This window comes from Erithacus rubecula (assembly GCF_903797595.1).
Source record: "Erithacus rubecula genome assembly, chromosome: 16".
NCBI lineage: Eukaryota > Metazoa > Chordata > Aves > Passeriformes > Muscicapidae > Erithacus > Erithacus rubecula.
In genome coordinates this window covers 11,174,719-11,195,191 of record NC_136668.1, presented here as the reverse complement: position 1 = coordinate 11,195,191, position 20,473 = coordinate 11,174,719, and the positions used below count along the sequence as shown (strand labels likewise).

General features: G+C 43.5%; 1 protein-coding gene across 2 annotated transcripts in view; it reads left to right on the top strand.

Moving 5' to 3' along the window:
* Window positions 1–6,572, top strand: part of RNF130 (ring finger protein 130) — a 41,744-nt gene extending 35,172 nt beyond the window's left edge. The window contains exons 6-9 of one of the 2 annotated variants that reach the window (XM_079319698.1): window positions 174–270; window positions 1,300–1,504; window positions 3,524–3,617; window positions 6,380–6,572. In XM_079319698.1, the coding sequence (XP_079175824.1) occupies window positions 174–270; window positions 1,300–1,504; window positions 3,524–3,617; window positions 6,380–6,395 (412 nt within the window). In that variant the 3' untranslated portion in view covers window positions 6,396–6,572. Of the gene's footprint in view, window positions 1–173; window positions 271–1,299; window positions 1,505–3,363; window positions 3,479–3,523; window positions 3,618–6,379 lie in introns of those variants that run through there. The other variant, XM_079319699.1, reaches the window with a different exon arrangement.
* The last annotated feature ends 13,901 nt before the right edge of the window (window positions 6,573–20,473 follow it).

Below are 20,473 nucleotides of genomic sequence, written 5' to 3'. Positions count from 1 at the left end.
TATTTTTTAATTTTTTTTTTTTTTACTTACTGCAATTAGCACAGAATACCAGCAATTCTAAGAGTTGCATGTATTTTAAAATTAAAAAGCAACTATCCAAAAGCTTAATTAGTTTTCATTGTACAAAATAGAATTGTTTACAAACTATGTATGTGTCTTCTCTGTTCTTCTAGGCATGTGTTCCACAAAATCTGTGTGGACCCATGGCTCAGTGAGCACTGTACATGTCCGATGTGTAAACTGAACATTTTGAAAGCACTGGGAATTGTGGTAAGTTGCTCAGTTGTCAACTCTTCCTCCCATGTCTGAGACCCAGAATAGGAAGATTAATTGTAGGGGAGAGAGGGGGAAGGCTGTTCCAGTGCACTTAGAAAATATTTGGGGGTTTTTACAAATTTCTTCGGTGCTGATTCATTGTTTTTCCTTCTTTCCCTGGTTGGTAGTTGAGAATATATTCTTATATTTGTGTTTATGACAATTATCTACTGGAAATATGCTAAATTCTCTATAATCTTCCTTTTTCTCAAGTCTTTTCAACTCTTCCTTGTTAAATTTACTCTCTGATTCTCTTGTTCTTGTAGTTTCCTGTAGGCAGTCTTAAATTTGCACATTAAAAGCCCACCCTAGCCAAGGCCAGTGAGTTTTCCTCAAGCAGTTCATGCCTCATGGGATCCCCAAGGACTGCTTTCATTGACCAGTTTACAAAGGGATAGCAGTGAAACCTCAAAGCAGATTTTTTAATCTTTCCTGTATGAGGGAAAAATTGCAAAGTGGGAGTGATGCTCTTTTCAGAGTAAGAGAAGAATATATGGAGAGACTGTCTAAAGTGGTTTTTGATTCAAGACAGTGAGAATAATGAGGCCTCCATTTTTAGCTGTGTCAGTTGCAAATTTCCACATTTCCTAAGAAATAGTAGCAGATATTTTGTGGATGACCTGTTTTTGCAGTTAATGACATTCCTGAGTTTTTAGAAGAGGATGCAGAATTCAGAGTTTATCATGGTTGTGGTAAGCCATACAGGCATAGGCTATGATACAAGTGTACTTGAGTCCCTTCCTTGTATTCCAATCCTTTTTTCTGCTTCTTCCTTCTCTTGAAGAGGTAGAAGTTGTTCATTCATGTGTTTCCTTCTCCTCTTGAAGAGGTAGAAGTTGTCCATTCATGTTTCTCTCCTGTGTGGCCCCGGGACAGCCGCAGCAGCTGGTCAAAGGCTGCGTGAGTGGTTTTGTTGAGTGTGTGTGTGTGTGTGCTGCACGTGCAGCATCCAGCAGTGTAACCCAGAGCTGTGTTTGTGCCCAGCCCAACGTGCCCTGCACAGATAACGTTGCCTTTGACATGGAGAGGCTGGCGCGGGGGCAGCCGGCGAGCAGGCGCTCGGCGCTCGGCGACTTCGGCACCGACAGCTCCCTCAGCCTGGAGCCCCTGCGCTCCTCGGGCATGTCACAGCTGCCACAGGACGGGGAGCTGACACCCAGGTCAGGAGAGATCAACATTGCAGTGACAAGTAAGTGTCCTTTGCCTCCTGCTACCCTCCTGTGGCTTCTGTGCTCTGTGTGTGTGTGTGTCCCTCTGCGCTGCAGAGCCCTGGTGATGGATGTCCCTGCAGGCACAAAGGTGACCTCAGTGTCTCTGCAAGAGGCATATGCTCCTTATTGGAACCAATAACTCTAGGTATGACAGTGCCAGCACTTCCATTATTAATGGTATATCCATTTAGATCCGTGTGCAAAAAACCCTGGATGAACTGAAATGGCACCAAAATAACCTTCCTGAATTTGGTAACCAGCACAAGAAGCCGGATTGCCAAAATTGTTATTTATCCCTTCAGAATACTTTACATGCAATAATTCCTACACATATAAATATTTTAGCCTGATAGCTATTTCTGCAGACAGTTTTTCCCCTGAGAACATTGCTACTGGAATTCTGACGTCACTTAGCAGGTGATTTTTCTTAAAAAATTTGTGAATTAAAGAAGCATTTGATGTACCAACATTTGAGTATTGTCCAAGTGTTTTATAACATCAGAAGACTGTTCCTGCGCTGCTTGAAAGCTCTTATCCATAAGAGCAGCATGGAAAATTTCCACTGACTGGAATTTACATAGGATTTTTAATGTACAATAGCACTATAATAAATACAGTGTTTGTGGAATTGCATAAGTTATCCATATGCTGTACAGTCTTGACCTGATGGGTGCATGGTTGCTTTTCTGGCTGAATTGCAAAAAATAGAATCCATGCAATACAACAGTCTAATTTTCTACACATACTATGTTTATGTGCATCTGTGATCTAGATTTTGAACTTAGTGGCACTACCACTGGTACATGTATACAAGGCAGTGAAACCTATGCAGTTCAAGTGTTTCCTTTGATGTTGTAGCAAAGTAAATGTCTCATTAAAACAAAAAGCCTCACTGCATTAAAAAGTAGTCCATATCTAGAAATGTCCTGATCTGAGATGGAAAAATCCACATATAAAATCAGGATTCTCCACAAAGCCAGTTAGTCACTTTGCCATCCAGTGTTCAACCTCTGGTTCACCTTGCACTCAGGTGTGTTGAACAAGAACAGATCTGTTGCTGTGCTGCTTCCTTATCATGGGTGGGAAAACTGTAGTTTTCACTTTTTATTGCTTGCCTTCTCAGAAGGTGTTTTTTACTGTCTGTTCCCAGCTGTAGTGCTGCTTGTGCACAGATGGGATGCCAGGGTAAAACCACCAACAGTTCATTCTGATGATGTTTATAAAGTAAAACTTTAGAAAGGGTTCTTGAAATGTTTGTATTTTATGGATGACAGGTGCATTCTTTGATGCATGGGAGTTAAACCAAAAGCTGTATTCAATAACAGGGTTTGTATTCTGAACTGTTAATGCAGGCCAGGTTGATCCTGGGGAGAATTTTGAATAGTGAAGATTCTTTAATAGACTTCTTCATATTAGTTTTTATTTAATATGTGTGTATTGTGTCCACCCTTGTATTGAAATAAATTTTATGTGGGTATATTAAGTAGAAAACTCTAGTTGTGTTTTACTGTTGAGCAAGCTATCCTGATTTTTGTTGGGTTTTGAATAACACTATAACATAAATTCAGGAGGGAGGGGGGCAAATATACAGTTGCAGTGTGACAGTACTTTAGGTGTGTTTATGTGAAAGAGCTGCATCTCACCAAACCTAACCCAACCTGACAATCATCATTCTGACTTGGGGGTGGACAGAGTTTTCATTACATTTTCCCTTGATCCTGCATTTCACTTGACATTGTTAAGTAACTTTTCTTTATCACTAACCCTTGGGCTCAGCCAGGAAATACTGTTGTGCCATGCTTTTTTTCTGCACCTCTCTCCACTTCTTCTTTGCTAGCCTTCTCCCGTCAGTAACTCTGTGGCTTAACCTCCTTCTGCTTCACCTCCTGGGGCCAGTCATGGCTTAGAAGCCTCTTGCCTTCCGCCAGTGGTGTTTGAGGGAAATATTGGCATCGCTTTCTCCCACGAGTGATTTCCTCCCTTTCCTTTGTCAACAGAAGAATGGTTTATTATTGCCAGTTTTGGCCTCCTCAGTGCCCTCACACTCTGCTACATGATCATCAAAGCCACAGCTAGCTTGAATGCTAATGAGTAAGTAAATACTCAAGATGTTTCTGGGTGGGTTTCTGAGTGGGTGTGTGTCATGGATAATATTGGGAATAAATACCAGTAAAAGGGGAAATATGTAGTTTTCAAGGAATGAAATTCATTTCCTGCTTTTCTCAACCCTGACTGTCTCTGTAAGCAGCAGCTTTCAGGGTGACATGTAAAATCTCTCTTAATTTATATTTAGCTGGGTTGTCTGAGGAAATCTCTTTGCTAAGTGGAGACATGAAAAGGGGAAAGCAATATATTTATGGTCAGTTTTTCATCACTGTTCTAGGTAAATTCCTATATTCAGAATTCACCTGCCAGAGCCAAAACTTACTACCAGCAGTTACCTTTGACAGTTTTTACCTCAATTATATAGTCAAATTTCATATTTAAAAAAACTAACATTCTGTATTTCTGGTTGGCACACTTTCAGCTAAGAGGGGGAGGAAAATGGTGTTTAAACAGAAAACTACCTTTTTCCTCTTAGGTAAGGGAGAGATGAAAGCAATGAATGCAGTACTGTTTATTCTCTCTTAGATGAAGGGCTGCTTGCTTCCATGCTTTCTTAACCTATATGGAAACCCCCAGCCTCCCTCCAGGCAGGCTGGACAAGAAATTACCCTCGCAGATGACTTTCAGTCTTTTTTTTATAATTCTGTATGTGAGCAAGTATAAATCTATTCTGCAGATCTAGGTACATCTAGTTATTTTCATGTAGATATACATAATATCTGGGCTGAGGATATATGTTTAATCTTACTTTAATTATTTATTTGGAAAGGCAAAGTGTCAACATCTTTCTTTGTCTCTGAACATCTTGACACAGCTGAGTTTCCATTAAAGTGCTGACCTCCCTACCAGAAGTGGGGTGAGATCCAAAGAAAGGCAGCTGGGAAATGCAGCTTTATAAACATTTTCTTTGGAATTTTTTTCTTTGAGATAAGAGAAGGGGTTTGGATTTTTTTTTTTTCTTTTAATTGCTATTTGAAAAGTTTAAGATGTCCTCAATAGAATGGAAACATGTCTTACAGTCTCCAGTGTAAAAGTCTAGGCAATCTCAGGCTAATGATCTTCAGGAGGGTCCATAATATTGGTCAGAGATTTTTGATTACCACTAATTTGCTAATCTTCCTGTCTTTTCATATGCTGATTCCAAAAGGGATCATGAAGAAAACATTTAGAACTTCAAATAGCCCTATCATGTCTACTGATTTTTTTTTTCCATTTGTCAAAATCTTGAAGTTGCAGTCATCAATCAGCAATTTGGTAACATAACTGCAGCTGAACATAGTTAATCTTTAATCTGCCTGGAAAAGTAGCTTGGGAGGGCATGGGGCAAGATGAGCTGTAGAACAGGAATGTCTGCATTGCTGGGCACTTGCACAGTCCTTGGCAAGGAGGAGGAGCTGGAGCCCAGGAAGTCTCATCCAGATGTGGGCACTGATAGCAGCTGCATTTCTGCCTTGCCTTGCAACTCTTGTTTTTGTTGCTCAGTGGGATCTGGGACTGTTTTTACTGCAAGGATAAGCTGCTGCACATTGGCAGGGACTTTGGGCCTCCAGCAAAGTGTTTTCACAGTGATGTTCCCTCAGTACAAACAAAGGGTCTGCTGATAAAAGGAGAGCTCCTTTTCTGAGAGATAGGAATTGATATGCAAGCACATTGAGTGTGTACTTGAGATAGACTTGAAAAAACTCACAATCAGAAACCAGAGCTTCAAAAATCACTTATTTGGTAACTGAGGTTCTTGGCTGTGGCCTTTAACCTCAGCAGCTCTTCATCTGAATCCTCTGGGATCTGAGCAGCCTCCACAAGTGCTGCTGTCTTTGAATACTCTCCATAAAATGGCACTAATGCTAAGGTTTATTATTTCACTTAAAACTTCCCAGTGCCAGACAGAGAATTTTCTGTGCTGAATATCATGCCAGATACATGGCAGCTCCTTCTCATTACTTTTTCTATTAAGCAGCATACCTGCTTTTTATGCTGCTCTCCATGTAAAAAGCAATGCTGGCATGCCCTGTGTTTCTTATGGTAGTGTTTCAAGAGGAATCTGAGAAGGTTTTCTTATTGAAAAACAACAGTAGCAAAAATGAGGCCATGTAATATGCTGATGCAAGTAAAAGACTTGAAATCCTGCTTTAAAACTCACCTAAAAACATATTCTGCACCTATTTTTTTGCTATGTCCTTCCCACAGCTTAAACACAGTTATTTAGAGCAATAGTTCTGGAGTTGTGTGTATATGCATATTTAACTGGATAAATATGTGGGTATATACATATATTATGTATAAATACACACACATGCATTTTTCAATAGTTGTGAGGAAAGCAAACATTGTCTAAGTGATAAAGTAAGGAACCAGCTGCTTTCTCTTGGTCTCAAAATACCCTTCTAGTACTACTATGAAAAGTTTTAGACAGTGTTTGAAAGGAACAGAAGCAGCACAACTTGCCTTGCTTCCTAGGGATCTGTCAGAAATTACTGTGTAAGTGTGGATTTAAGCCCAAAAAGCCCAAATGTTGGATAGCACCACTTAGAGAAAGTTTCCAGTAGCAGATGGAGTGTCCTCAAAAACTTAGAAGTGCTCAGACCTCTGGCTGTTCTGTAGGAATGATCTGACAAAAATGATCTGACGTCTCTTAATGCTCTGGCTTTGTACAATTAGTCACTTTTCACTAACTTACTTTTACAGAAATTTCTTTTTTTTAGTACTAACTAACATAAATGTTTTGTTCCTTTTTTTCTGCCCTGCAGAGCAGAATGCTATTGAAGAAACGCTTTCCGGCCAATTGCCTTGGAGAGAGACACCTATTTTTATGCACCATTTATTGATCATGCAGCACAAGCAATTATTTAGTACATTCTATTTTTTCATAAAATTTGCTGATGCCAAAGCTTTGTATTAAAGAAAAAGTGAAGAAATAAAAAAAACTTTAATTATGAAATATTACTCTGTGAGAATTTTATTTTTCTTGAGCTTTCTGTGTTAGTACTCAAGTGTGAGAGCATTTTGTAAATTTTACAAGGTGCTTTATTTCCTTTGAATGATTTCATCTTTGCAGATCTCTATTATTCTCCATTCATTTGGGACACAAGCTAAGTAGTGGAAATCTCATGCCCTTGTTGTGATGCCATCAAGTGACTTATCTGCCACTGAAGTGGCTAAAAAGTGCTGTTAGCAATTGTCCCACATCAACTTGTTAGGGAAAAAGCTGGGTCAAGCTGTCAATTCTGCTCTAATGGACTTATCTCGATTCCAGCTGAGAACAAATTTGAAATAAGAACATTTTCTCAGTTTCTCAGTGCCCTGGGAGCACTGCAGTATGATTTTTGCCTTGAGGCCAGGCATTGCTGGAGATATGCAAAGCTGTTGTCTCAAAACACAAATCATAAACCCTTTTCTGTCTTTTACTTTCACCCCATCCTCCTTTCAATAAAAGTGAAGCCTCTCTAAACCACTTCTTCCTTCCTAATAACAAGTGAAAGCACAGCATTTCCCCTGCTGCCATGTGTGAAGCCTCCTTTCATATCAGTGCTGGGGGTTAGTTTTGGTTCAAATTGAGATCATGGAAGATTGATAACACTCTTTAATGTAGAAACTATGCAAGCATGTCCTTTCTTGCCATGACTTCTGTACTGCTGAGGAGACAGGGAAAACATCTCCTCTTGCTTTCCTCACTCTGGCTGTTTCATGCAAGTTATGCAAGCCCTGTGTGAGTAATTTCACAACAGCCAGTTAAAACACATGGGCCTGAGTTGCAGCCAAATGCTAATGCTTGGCTTAACAAGATGGGTAAATGAAGGTAACAAATTGGGAAGGAAAAAGTAATTGACAGAAGTTAAAAACTATTGTGTTTAGTTATTTTTGTTGTTCTCAGATAAAGATGTAGAAAGTGAATGCTTTCTAATTTAATGAAATGAGCAGAGAGAAGCAATTTTGCTGTAAGATTTAATTTTTTTATGCACTGGGAACTAGAGGATTTAATTTAATTTTATTTTTATGTATAGGCACTTTTAGAATTTAGGAACACAGCCAGATGCTACATTAAAATAGTTTCTTAATTCTTATTTGTCCATCAGGCTTCAGTTGAGAAGGCAGCTCCTATAATAAGCAGTGAAGAATGTGATAGCTTCAGTGCATTTAATAGAATTCTTCAATGTGTCCTTGTGAAATTCTGAAAGAAAAATGGAAACAAATCAATAGAGCAGTAAGTGCATTTTGAAAGACTGGAAAACCCCATTGGACTCAGTCATGAGAAGGAAAAAAACCTCAAATATTCTGTGTTTGAGAGCTGTGTTCTTGTAACGTACAGCATGTGTCAGCTGAGTGTTGTTGCCAAAAAAGGAGGAATGTGGTTAGAGCATGATTTAGGGAACAAGCTATGATACATGTTTTTGTCACTCATCTCTCAACAGCAGTAGTAAAACTGATAAGTTTGTGCTTGTCTCCTGAAACACAATTCTGTAAGTACTATTTAGTGCTCTTGGGCAAGGACCTCGTGAGCAGTGCAGTGACCCAGATGCAAAAGGCACCATAATAGTTCCTGTTCATGTTTCTTCTTCAGAACAGCAGCAAAAGGAGAAGTTGAGTGATAAGTGGTACAAAAGGGTTGACAGGACTTTTTAGTGCATTTCCCTCCATGGAGGATTCAAATAAGTCGCCATCATCTTCTCTAGTTTTTATTTTAAGATTCTAACAATCATCTCAACGAAGTGTTAGTAGTGTTACAACTTTTGATAGGTTACTTAGAGGTCAAGCAATCAGTGCATGATTATCTGTTAATGAAAAAAATATATTCAATGATGGACTCTACATCATCCTAGAAACTCTTTTACTCTGGATAGACAGAAGAAGGAAATCCCCAAAGTTTTTCATAGAATCATAGAACCACTTATGTTGGAAAAGCCTTCTCAGATCATCAAATCCAACCATTAACCCAGCACTTTCAAGCCCACCATTAAACCATGTCCCCAGGTGCCACATCTGTACATTTTAAATACCTTGATCCAGCCTATGCAGATCCACCTGTAGAGTCTTCCTGCCCTCATCCAGATCATTGATAAAGACATTAAACACGTCTGGCCCCAGCTCTGAGCCCTGTGGATGTAATTCCATTCCCTTTCTGGGCTGAGCCATCCAGTCTGTTCTTATCCCTTGTATGGTGCAGCTGTCCAAGCCATGGGCAGCCAGTTTCCAAGAGAATGCTGTGGGACACAGTGTCCACCAAAGTACAGGCAGACACATCCACAGCCTTTCCTTCATCCACTGAATGGGCATCTTAGCACAGAAGACCAGGTTGGTCAAGAGGACCTGCTCTTTTCCTAAATCCACTCTGGCTGGGCCTGAACCTCTGCTTGAAGTGGATGTGCCATATGGTAGATTTAGTGATGGCACTAGAATGATCTGTTCCATGGCCTTCCCTGGCACTGTGGTCAGTCTGACAGGCCTGCAGCTGCCCAGACCTGCAGTCAGCTGGGGCCTTCCCAGGCAGCTGCTGGTAAATCATGGGAAGTGGCTCTGTGAGCTCACAGGGCTCCCCCAATGAGTCTCCTTCCTTGCCTGTCCCTTCTGAAGAGTTTTCAGCCATCTGTTGCAGCACTCCAGTGTGCCAGTCATCCCACCATGTCTGCACAATGGTAACCATGTCTTTCTGTGTCTTCTGAGGAAGCACCATCCCTGCTCTACAAGGCTGTAAATCAACAGCCAGCAGCAAGTGCACAACTCTGCCCCAGCCTTGCTCAGACTTGACTCTTCTATCTGAAAGAGCCATTTGAGGAGTGACTGTGCATGCATATGGAAAGCAGTTGCTTTAAAGTCTTCCTGCTAGGTTGGTTTTGAGGGAAGGGTGCCTTTACAAAATAGTTCCACTCTGTTGTTCCTCAAGGTATCTTAAAACAGATTAAGGTAGGGAGTGCTCTGATCAGATTTCCATAATAAGAAGTCTTTTCTGGAGGAGATGTGGAAGGGACTGTAGCTTGTGGCAGAAGATGGCTCTGATTAATGACTAAGGGCATTAAGACACTTTCAGATGGAAAGGGAACACCAGGTAATACTTAATCCTGGTGCACATGCAGTGCTGTGTCTCTTGAGTTTTTGGCCTTGGTGCTGTCCTCGCTTTGGTGGCATCCTATGGTGGGTATAAAGATCAATTTCAGGGTAGCGTGTTTATTTTCACACTCAATGCAAGTTACCTGAAATGTTATTTTAAAGCATATAATGAAAAACAGGGCAGAGAGCACTGAAGCATTAATTTTCATATATTAAAACTGCATGCAGCCTTCCCATTTGTTTTCTGTACATAAGCAATAAATCTTGATCCTTCTTGGTAAGTGCAAAATAGGAAGAACAGATTCATAAGCTGAATTTGGAACTGCGGATGTTTGTACTTGTCCTTAAAATACATTTGTTCAGTAAATTTATCAGCTGGACCAATGCCACATTTTTAAACAAACAGTAGCAATTTTCTGCATTGAGAGGAGCATGGCAGGTCACTGTGCCCTGCTGCTCCAGTCATAAGCTGTGGACAGTGCTCCTGACCTGGTTAATGGAGCACCTGAAGACTGAGAGGTGGAAAACACTGAGCAGCAGCTGGATTCTCAGCTCTGGGCTGGCTGCACTGCATGGGAGAGGAGACACTTAGGAAAGGAATGAAAGATGTGTCTCAAAAGTGGTATGGAAGCCAAGAGATGTCTATCTGTATGGAAACATGCAGGCTTCCTGGAAGTGGGTGGCTTAAGTTTCCTTTGCCAAGAAGGACAAAAACAGAATTTTAGAAGTGTTGAATATACACTGCCTATATCCAGATTAATATAAAATACTTGTTGTCAGATGACCTGTCTGCCTATTGATTAAATCTCTCCCTCCAACCTGCTAGATGGAAGTCTGGGTGCACACAGAGGAAATGACAGCCTGGGCTGTCTGCTTCCTAATCCCATGTTTGATTTCTGTGTAATGAAAACAAAAGCAGCACCAAGCTTTAGAATCCTTTTGGTTTGTTTGAGCATTAGGTGTGTGTAACATTGCAGCAGATGGAGGAAGGGGAGATGAAATATCCAATATTCACAGCTTATTTCAGTTGCAGAATGAGATTCATTCATCAAAAAGTAAATTATCCTGACCCATAGCACAGTCTTGAAATCAGTTTTATCTGGTATAATTTCATAGCAGGTTCAGGGTTTGGGGGTTTTTTACTTGAATCATGGAATCACTAAGGTTGGAGAAGACCTCTAAGGTCATCGAGTCCAGCTGTTGGAGACAGAGTGTGACAATCTGGAAGTCACAGTTCCAGCTTTATATTTTTTTAAAGATTAAACCTTTATTTATTTATTTATTTATTTATTTATTTGCTTTTATTTTAAGCATTATTCAGTTTTAGAAACCTGTAAATCTGGGGGACAGTTCAGATCCAGAAAATGGGTGTTTATCATTCCCCACCAACTGCTTCTGAAAGTTTATTCCAAGACAGCCCAATTGTTCCAAGTACCTGGACACATGCTCCTAGCAGAGTGAACAATCCACTCCTGTGCAATGTAACCACAAGTTTCACTCTTATTTCGGTTAACTACAAGATCAAAAATCAATTTGATTATGACAATTTCCCATTCTCACTGCAAATGGTGGAGTGAGTGTGTTCACTGACCTTTGCTTGTGAAAGAGCAGCAGATCCATTGCCCAGCTCCATTTTCCTGCTGGGCACTTGTTAGCAAGTATTTGACCTGGGCACACAAAGTCTATGTCTTTTGGATGAGTGGGAAAGGAAAAAAAGGTATTTTGGACAGTAGCAGCTGAATTCTTCTTTTCTTATGCCTTCTATAAGCTCTTTATTTCAGAATGGGGTAAGCTGGACTCAAAATTTGGCAAAGAAAGGGGATTTAAACAGCTAAAATATGCCAGGGCTAAAACTGCAATTCCCTAAGCATCTTGCTTCACTGATGCCTGAAACTGGAGGCACCTTAGTTTGTTGAATTCCTTTTTGATAAATTTGGAAGCTTTTCATTTGCCTCCAGTTTGGCTCATGCAGCTGCCAGGCGTATTGTAATCTAAGCAGCCTTGCTCCCAGCTAATCCCCTCTGGGATCAAGAAACCAGGTAATGAAGTGTTTTGGCCAAGGGCCTGATCTGATGATGGATGCTTTCAGAGAGAATCATTTGCACAGCAGAAGGGCTGGGCTCCTTCAAAAACACATCTGTGGATTCAGAGAGCCATGGGAATGCCAGGCCACCGAGGAAAAAAAATGGACTTCCACTCCCCAGCTTATCAATGGCCACAGGGTGCTTGTTTTGGGTATTGCCAGAAATGGAAAAGAGGGTTGGGTCTCCTTGGTTGTGTGTAAGGAAATCCATAGGTGGCTGTTTCTAGAAGGTGACTCATGTGGATGGAATTTGCTGAGCTCTGGAGGAGGTCAGGCTTCCAGCAGCATTGGTGGGATGATCCCTGGGGAATCCCTCGCTCTGCCTGCTCATTCCTTTGGACCCCAAGCTGAAGAACTTGGTGCTGGTGCAGGGCACAGCACTTTGGTGCTGACCAGAGATTTCAGGGTCTTCCAAGGAAACACGTCCCTGCTTTACAAGGCTGTAAATCAACAGCCAGCAACAAGTGCAAAACTGTGGCCTGCCCCAGCCTTGCTCAGACTTGACCTCTTCTATCTGAAAGAGCCATTTGAGGTGTGACTGTTCATGCATATGGAAAACAGTTGCTTTAAATTGGCAGGGGAGCACATGAACAGAGCTGAGATGTTTCATATGCTTGTTCCTGGTTTGTGTTGAAGGGTGGCTGTTTTTTCCATGTGTACCGTGTTTGCATCCAGCACACAGGTGTGAGGATGTTTTACTCAGCTCTTTCTTGGTTCATGTGTGTTGCTAATGTGGTTTTGTTCTACCTCCTGCAGGCAGTCACTTCTTCCATCGTAACTCTCTGTCCCCTCGAAGCCTGGTCTACGAGAGCGAGTTCTCAACCATCGAGCCTGCCTTGGACATGTATGACGAGAACAAAACCTGAAAGGAATCCATGCTCCTTCCTGGCCCTTTTTCCGTTTTTTTCATTTCTCATTCCTGTTGTTGTGTACTCTTTCCATGGATCTCCTTTGTCTGAAGAAGAGCTGCTTTTTCCAGAACACGAACCCGCCTTCTCGATTGCACAGACGAAGACCAGCTGTGGTGGATTCTGAGGGTGGCATCTTTGAGCTGAGGAAGAGCTGTGAGCAAGCAAGGTTGTCTGATGGAAATTGCTGAGTAACAGCATGGGGAGCTGTGTCGGCCCAGCCGTGGCGATGCAGGAGAGGTTTTACGGTGGCCCTAAGAGTTTGTGCTGAACTGCAAATGTGTCTCTTACACGGGCGTCTGGTGCTTCCAATTTTTTGGTTGTCCAGATGGTTGGGCAATGTCAGAAAGGGAACTGGTTGTAGAGGAGATGGCCAGTGACTGGTAAAAGCACTCGTATATCTCGGTCAATCCATAACCTTACTGTGAAATAGCCCCTTCTGAGAGGGACCTTTATAAGTGCATTGAGTTTCCTACAACCCACTTAACCCCGGACAGTGGCAAGCCAGTCTGACGTCTGAGCCAGTCCTCTCTGCAGAGAGGACCTGCATTTGCAGAAAGATTTCAAGGAACTTGATGCTTGGATTTTTTTCTCCAATTTGATTGAAGCAGGAGAAAAATGGTATACACAGAATATACTTTTATTCCTTCTGTGTGCTGAAGTCAAGTGAGTCTCTTGCTGTAGAGAGGACATTCACAGAACCAGCACTTGATCTACCTAAAAACCATTAGACTTTTTGAAATATGCAGGAATCAAATTAGCTTTCTTTCTCACGTAACTTTTTTTTTGGGGGGTGGGGGGTAAAAAATCCACCAAATTTTTCACTGAGGTTTTTTAAAAGCCAGCATGTTGGCATTACACAGAGAAGAAAAGAGTTAAGCTTCTTATCCCACTCTCCTGTTGAGATCTGCAACAGTTATTTAACAAATACGTTCTCTGAGCTGTGCCCTTTCCCACTGACATCAATAACATGAATGCAGAAAGCAGGAGAAGAAAGGAAAGCAGCTACTGCTTTGACACGCTGCAGGAAAAATCAATTTTTACCAGCATGTGACAAAAGCGGTGGGGAAATGGATATTGTTTGCAAGCTTCTGAGAGAGCAGAAATGCAGAAATGGAGAGCAAGAGAGGAACCTCTGGATCCAAGTAATCCACAGCATTCCTCAAATGAGCCGACGTGGAGGAGCGAGCGCTTCTGCTCTGTTTCCTACCGGACAATGCAAAGCTGTTGATGAATGTTTGGATTCTTCTCCATTGCAGTCTAAGTTACTGTAGGTGTAGAAACTCATTTGTGTTCTTGTAATGTGAAACACAGTTTCACCCTCTGTATAGGAATCTTGACAAATCAGTTAAGCCAAAAAGAAAGGTAAGACTTATCCTGCTATGCTTTAATTTCGCCTGCTTTTGCTACAAGCAGGGGAATTTCCCCTCCTTTATAATGTTTTTAATTGTATAGCAGTCTGCTTAGCATATATCCTTTTCTAAAGTGTGGTTCAGCTGTGTCTTTAACACGGAAAGAAAAATCCAGCTCTGTAAAATGAGGAAATGAGCCTCTTTGCTGAGCATGCTTTGACTTTTGTTGCTGTGCGTCAGCTTTATTTAATCTGATAATTCAAGAGTGGGTGGCGTGAAGTGTAGGGAGGTTTTTTCTCATAATACCCACATTGATATTTACCCAATGCACTTTTATTGCCATTCAGCTCACTCTGGAAATGCGCTGAAGCCCCAGACTTTTTTAAGAGCACAATTTTGACACCCACTTTCTCCTGCAAAGCAGAAGTGAAGGTTGCAGGGGCTGGGGCAGCAGTGGGTCGTGGTCATCCCTCCTCTGCTCAGGTGTGCGGGGCAGGCAGTGCCAGCTCTGGACAGCCCAGGCACAGCTCCCCAGCCCAGCCTGGCTGAGCTGGGCCTGGGCCCCAGCACAGCTCCCCAGCCCAGCCTGGCTGAGCTGGGCCTGGGCCCCAGCACAGCTCCCCAGCCCAGCCTGGCTGAGCTGAACCCGTATGGGACTCGGGGGGGCAGAAGGGCTGGTGGAGCAGCCCCCATTTCCATAATCACATCTGTGAGATCAGCAGGGGCACTGCTGACCAGTGGGAGCGGCGCCTCAGGGGTGCAAACACCCGAGAGGAGAATCACTGTCTCTCAAGGGTGTTCTGGGGCTTGTTTTTATCCATGAGGGCAGACAGGTTATAGAAACCCGGATACCTGAGCATTCCAGGTTAAATGCAAACATGTCTTGATGTCTCCAGCCAGCACAGAGCTGCTCTGGTGGGGGTTTTGGGTAGGACAGGCTCTTGTGCTGATGCCCCAAGCAAATCCTTCTCATAGGGGCTGCCCCATCCCAACACAGGGATTTCCCCTAAAGCCACGGGAATGTCACTGGGGCACAGTTTCAGCACAAAACCAAACCCAGTGATTTCTCAGCTCTGACTGAGTCTTTTTGCACAAGCTGTGTGCCAGAATATACAGAAAAGCTAGAAGATGCATGGAAATTAAAAGCTAGAAAGCACAAAGCCCCCCAGAACAAAATAATAAATAATGTAATTTATATTTTGCTAAATCTTATTTCTATCAGAACATCTTAGTTTTAAGCAAGGGGAGTGCAGGTTTGCCTCAGTGGAGATCGGGGTCTGGTACAGTTAGGAAGAAATGGATTTGTGCTGTAGCATCTTGGATAGGGGAGCTGGTGTTTGTAATTGACATCCTGGATTTGGGACATCTTGCAACATTGGAAAATTAAAAGCTTGTTCAAGCAGTCAGTCCTTATGTGCATGCCAGGACGTGCTGGAGCAGGCCTTCCCCAGTTAGTCATATCTAGGATGGGGAAGAGGCAACATGGGTGATTTTTTCTGGGCTGTGCTGGTAAGTTTGAGGTTTTCCTTTCAGTCTTAATCAGTATATAAAAAAAGCTTGATGAGCATCGTTGTTCTTGTTCTGCTGCAGTGGTGCTGTGTGTGGTTGAGTCATTTCACAGAAGTAAAATATACAGCCACCTACCAAGCACTGAAAGTGCCAGGAACTTGGAAAAACATTTTCAAGGTTAAAAAAAAGGTGCTTTTTTTAATAGGAAAACATTGTGTTGATGATTTCTACATATAAAAAAAGCTTTTCTCTCCAAGTGTTTTCCTAAACTCTTTAAACCCCAACATTTTGCCTTCCCTTTCTCAGCTTCCTCTTCTATGAAAGTTTTGCATGTTCCCATAAGACATTTGTAAAATCAAAGTTTGCTTGTGTTCTTAGAAGATAATTGCCAATAAGAAACCAGACTGTAAGTGTGCTTTTTACCTATAATACACAACATTAAATATTGAATTTGAAGCATGTTAAAATTTACCTAATAACCCTCACAATTGCTCCCTCCAGTGAGCTCATGTGTTAGAATCTGCATTGTCCCTTTGCTCTAGGATGCTTGCCCAGGCACCTGAGGGTGCTATAGGAATAGCCAGGTATCCAAAGAAATACCAAAACCAGTCTAATAAATATGTCTAGGACTATGTTATGAGACTTTTACACATCTGTTTTCTTTAAACACATCAATGTAAAATAGTGCAAAGGCTTGGGAGATGCAAGAGCTTTTTATCAGCTCCTGGAAACCAGAGGGAATTCTGCAGGAAACATGGGTCACACTGAGGTTTCAGGACTTGTTCAGTCCAATTTAGATTTGAAGTAGTGCCACAGTCAGGTCATGAGCTGAAGGATGAAGGCACCAGGGTTGAGCTGAAGTTCAGGCAGCTCTGCAGCCTGATTACTGGCGAGTGAGTTGACTTAATTATGAAAAATATTTGTTATTTGCTTAGCTAAGAGTCATTTGTTTTTTACAGCATAGAAAATAGCACAGCAGCTCAGAAGCCAAGGCACAGTGGGGCAAAGGCACGAGCCACAGGGCTCTGCCAGCCCTGCAGAGTGGGGAGAGGACAGGAGAGCTCAGGGCAGGGACCTCAGAAACACCTTCAAATTCCCAGTAAAGCTTTTGCTCCTTTTTCACCCTGAGTTACCCAGCCATACTTGACCTAATTTTCCAGCCTGAGCGGTGCAGGAGAGTGTGTGATGTGCCATGACAGCTTGCATATGTGTTGTTATATTTAAAGATATCTTCACTTTTTCCTTTCCCTGCTAGACTTGCTGCACCACAGGGCAGCCTCAGCTCTGGCATATGCAGTGGAAACTGGTGAGCAGGGGAGGGAGAGAGAGAGGGAAAGATGTTCCAACTAAACAGATTGGGGGAAATCAGGGGAGAGGTAGACAGTACTTCAGTGTGCTGGTGCTCATTTCTGCTTTTTTTCCCTTATGGAAATAATTAAGAGAAAAAGCTGTACTCCCTACCCCTTCCTTGTGGGATGCAGTGACAAGAGCAGGGTTCAGGTGGGATTTTGCTCCTGATCCAGGGCCATGATGCCCTGTAACCCCCAGCCAGTGATGTCCTGAGATGTCTACCAAAAACCCCAAATTCACAAGGGTGTGTCAAGTTTACCTGGTGTTTGCAAAGTGCTTTGAGGGATGAAATCTGCTCACAGAGCCTTTGGAAAGCACCACTGATTGACACTTTTTTTTGATTGGTCCTTTCATTAACCTAGTCTTTTAAAAAGTCTTCAACATTCCCAGACACTCTTAATTCTCCCAATTAATCTCTGATTTTCTACTTCATCAGTTACTACTGGCTTCCTCCTCCTCTGGAGAGCTGGGTGAAGGTCCCTGTTGTGCAGGCACTGCTGTCCACCCGTTCTCCAGCATTTTCTTTATCACTGTGCCATCACCATGCCCCTCCAAGGGATGCATCACTCCAAACCAGTCATGGTCTGTGGGAGCACAGAGGTTCTGGTGAGCTGTGTCAGCCAAAGCAGGGTGTGTGGGATCTGGGCTGTTCCTGTGGGATGCTCCTTCTCTGGATCCTGAATGGAGCATCCTTTTGCTCTTCTGCCCATTAGCCTCATGGAGATGCTCACGAGAACAGAAATGGATGTGTAGGTTGTGCAATAACATCTGAGTATTTTTTCTTTCTTACTGCAATAATGTCCAGGGTCTCTGGGCTTGGGCACCCTGTGGTATAAAGTGTTGCCCAAAAATAGTCCCTTTCCTAAGGAGTTAATAATTATGTATTAATGTTCCTACAAAGTAAGAACTACAAAGTGTTTTATTGAAAGTTGAAGCTACTTAGAGTGACTTCAATGCAAGGCTGAGGTGTAACATCAGCTTGTGCCATACAGCTGGAACTGGGGGGTTGCAGGCCAGAAATCAGATGGACATGTATGTGAAGGCTCCCTCACTCCTGCTGGGCTATTCCTTTCTCCACTTGTATCCACAAGCTGCTCAGGGGCCAGGAGCTTTTATTCTTTTCCCTGAGCTCAGCTGTGTGCATTTATGTGCCATTTGCCTTTTTGTTTTTTGCTGCTTCTCACCTACTCCGGGGCTCGCCTTTGCTTGGCTCTGACTTGATCTTCAGCTGCCCAAACCCCTCTGGGGGACAAGAGCCATTAATTCCCAGCAGAGCAGCTCTGCTGGGCTGTGTTAAGGCATGAATTATCAGATTTGCTGTGGATCCCCGTGCCTGTGTCTGTAACACCCTCACACTGTCTTGGGCAGTAAGAGCTGTAGCTGCCTGCAGCCTCCCCATAAACCTGGGCTGCACTGGGAGGGAGGATCATACAGAAAACCCTCAGCAACCCTCCCATGCTCCAGCACAGGAAAGTCTGGCTGTGAAAGTAAACTTGTTCTTTGCTGCTGTTAAGGCAGGGATGTTTAAGAGAGTGTTTGGGGCTGTCAAAGCAAAGCTCCTGGTGCAGGTCCCAGCAAGGCAGTGCCTGTCACTTTCTGCTTGTGCTGGAAGGTGCTGCATGAACGAGAGGCTTTCCCTGTGCCACCACATCAGCAGGCAGACTTTCCCCACCCTGTATGTCTAGGCTAAACTCCCAGCAGTGGTAAGGTCTGTTACACCACTCCATAAAGGGGAATAACCTTTCAGAGCAAAATGAGAGGTAGCATTGCTCTTCTGCCTGTCCCATCAGCCCTGCTGCAGTTTGCAAGTAGATGTTAAATACTAAAAGCTTCTCTGTATGACCATACCTGTCCAGGATTGCCTGCTCAAGGCCAACTATGCACTGACTCCACCAAAACAGGATCATTTTATCTCAGCAGAGAGGGGACCCCCCAGCCTTTGGGCACAGGAGACTGCAGCAAACAACAACAAAAATCCCAATTTGTGTGTGTGTAAAACAAAAAGCCTGTTTGAACTGGCACCATCCAGGTGGGTCACACCGGTGTGACCAGGTAACCTGAACATGCCAGGGGTCTGGGGACACTGTGGGGACACAGGGACAGAGTGCCCTCCCACAGCCAGAGCTTTCCAGCCCCTCTGGAAGTGGAGCTTGCCAGCAGCAGAACTTGTTGACATTTTGATGTAAGTATAACACTGTATTGTAGTTCCGTGGTATATGCCGATATGTCCATAGTGTATACCGACTAGTTAGGGTTTGCAAATGTACTACATTTCAATAAAAAGCAATTTAAAAATATGGAGTTTGTCAGTTTGGTGTCTGAATACATGGGAGAATGAAAGCATCACCCAGTGACTCCAGTCCCTCCAGCATTTCTTATAGTTCTGTCTTAGAGGACAGTGTGGAACAGCATTGTCAAAAGAGCCATTTTCAGAGAGGATTTTTCCCACTCTGAGGTAAATGTTTTGGTTTTTTTTTAATTTTGCTGTACTAGTGCCTAGAAATCCCAGGCCATTAAGGGCCACATGGTTCAAAGTGGCTTATGAATATGCTGGAGACACTAGTCCACCTTCTCACAGCTTTTACCACCTTAAAGATGGCACAGAGTGAGAAAGAACAGCAATAGTTAAACAGGGAAGGGTCCTTCAGCACCTTCTCCCAGTGCTCAAACCCTTCCCACAGGACACCCAGCCTTTAGAAACCCCCCTGCTGCTCCCCAAAAACAGCCATGCCATGGAGATGAAAGCACAGCCCTGCAGGCTGAGACAGCTAATAAAGATTTATATTACGGTAGTGTACAAAGGCTCCAGCTGGGATTAGGGCACTGCACTAACAAAGGAGATAGATCATCCAGGTTTAAAGGATTTATGGCCTAAAAAAGCCATGGCATTCCCACCTTCCCGGGAGCTGGGCAATAAGCACAGAGATGGCAGATGTCAGTGTTTGCTGTTGTAACACTTGCAGAGTTTGCCTGGAGGCTCTGTAATGGTTAAACAACAATAGCGGTTCACTGAATTATTGGGAAGCTGCTCTGCAGCCAAGGGATGAGAGGGAACTGCATCTCCTGCTGTCCTGTGTGCTGCAAAGACCGTCCTTGGGCTGGGTCACAAGCTTTGAGTGGGCTCCAGAGCTGCAAGGCGAGGACCAAAGTGAAGCGGCTGCCAGGAGGGGGATGCCCGGACCCCCGCCCTGAGCCCTCGAGGCTGACATGCTGGAAGGGCATGTTCTTCGCACCAAAAAGGGAAAATTCCCATCTTTCCAGAGGGGAGATGGAAGTATCTCCAGCCTGGATAGGAGTGCTGGACATGTCACTGCTGTTCCAACCACCCTCTGGGGGGGATATTTTTCTAATATCCAACCCAAACCCCCTATCCTTCCCGACACAATTTCAGGCCGTTCAATTCAGGTCTTTTCAATGCCGCAGCGTGTCTCCGGGAGGCAGAGGAGCTTTTCAGAGCGCGGCGGTGACCCCCGACTGCCCACCGCGGACAGCGCAGCGAGCGGCACCGGCGGACACGGGGCTCGAACCCGCGGCCCCGGCGCTGCGCAGGCAGTGCGGCACCGGGCCGCCAGAGGGCGCGGTGGCGGCGGGCGCGGC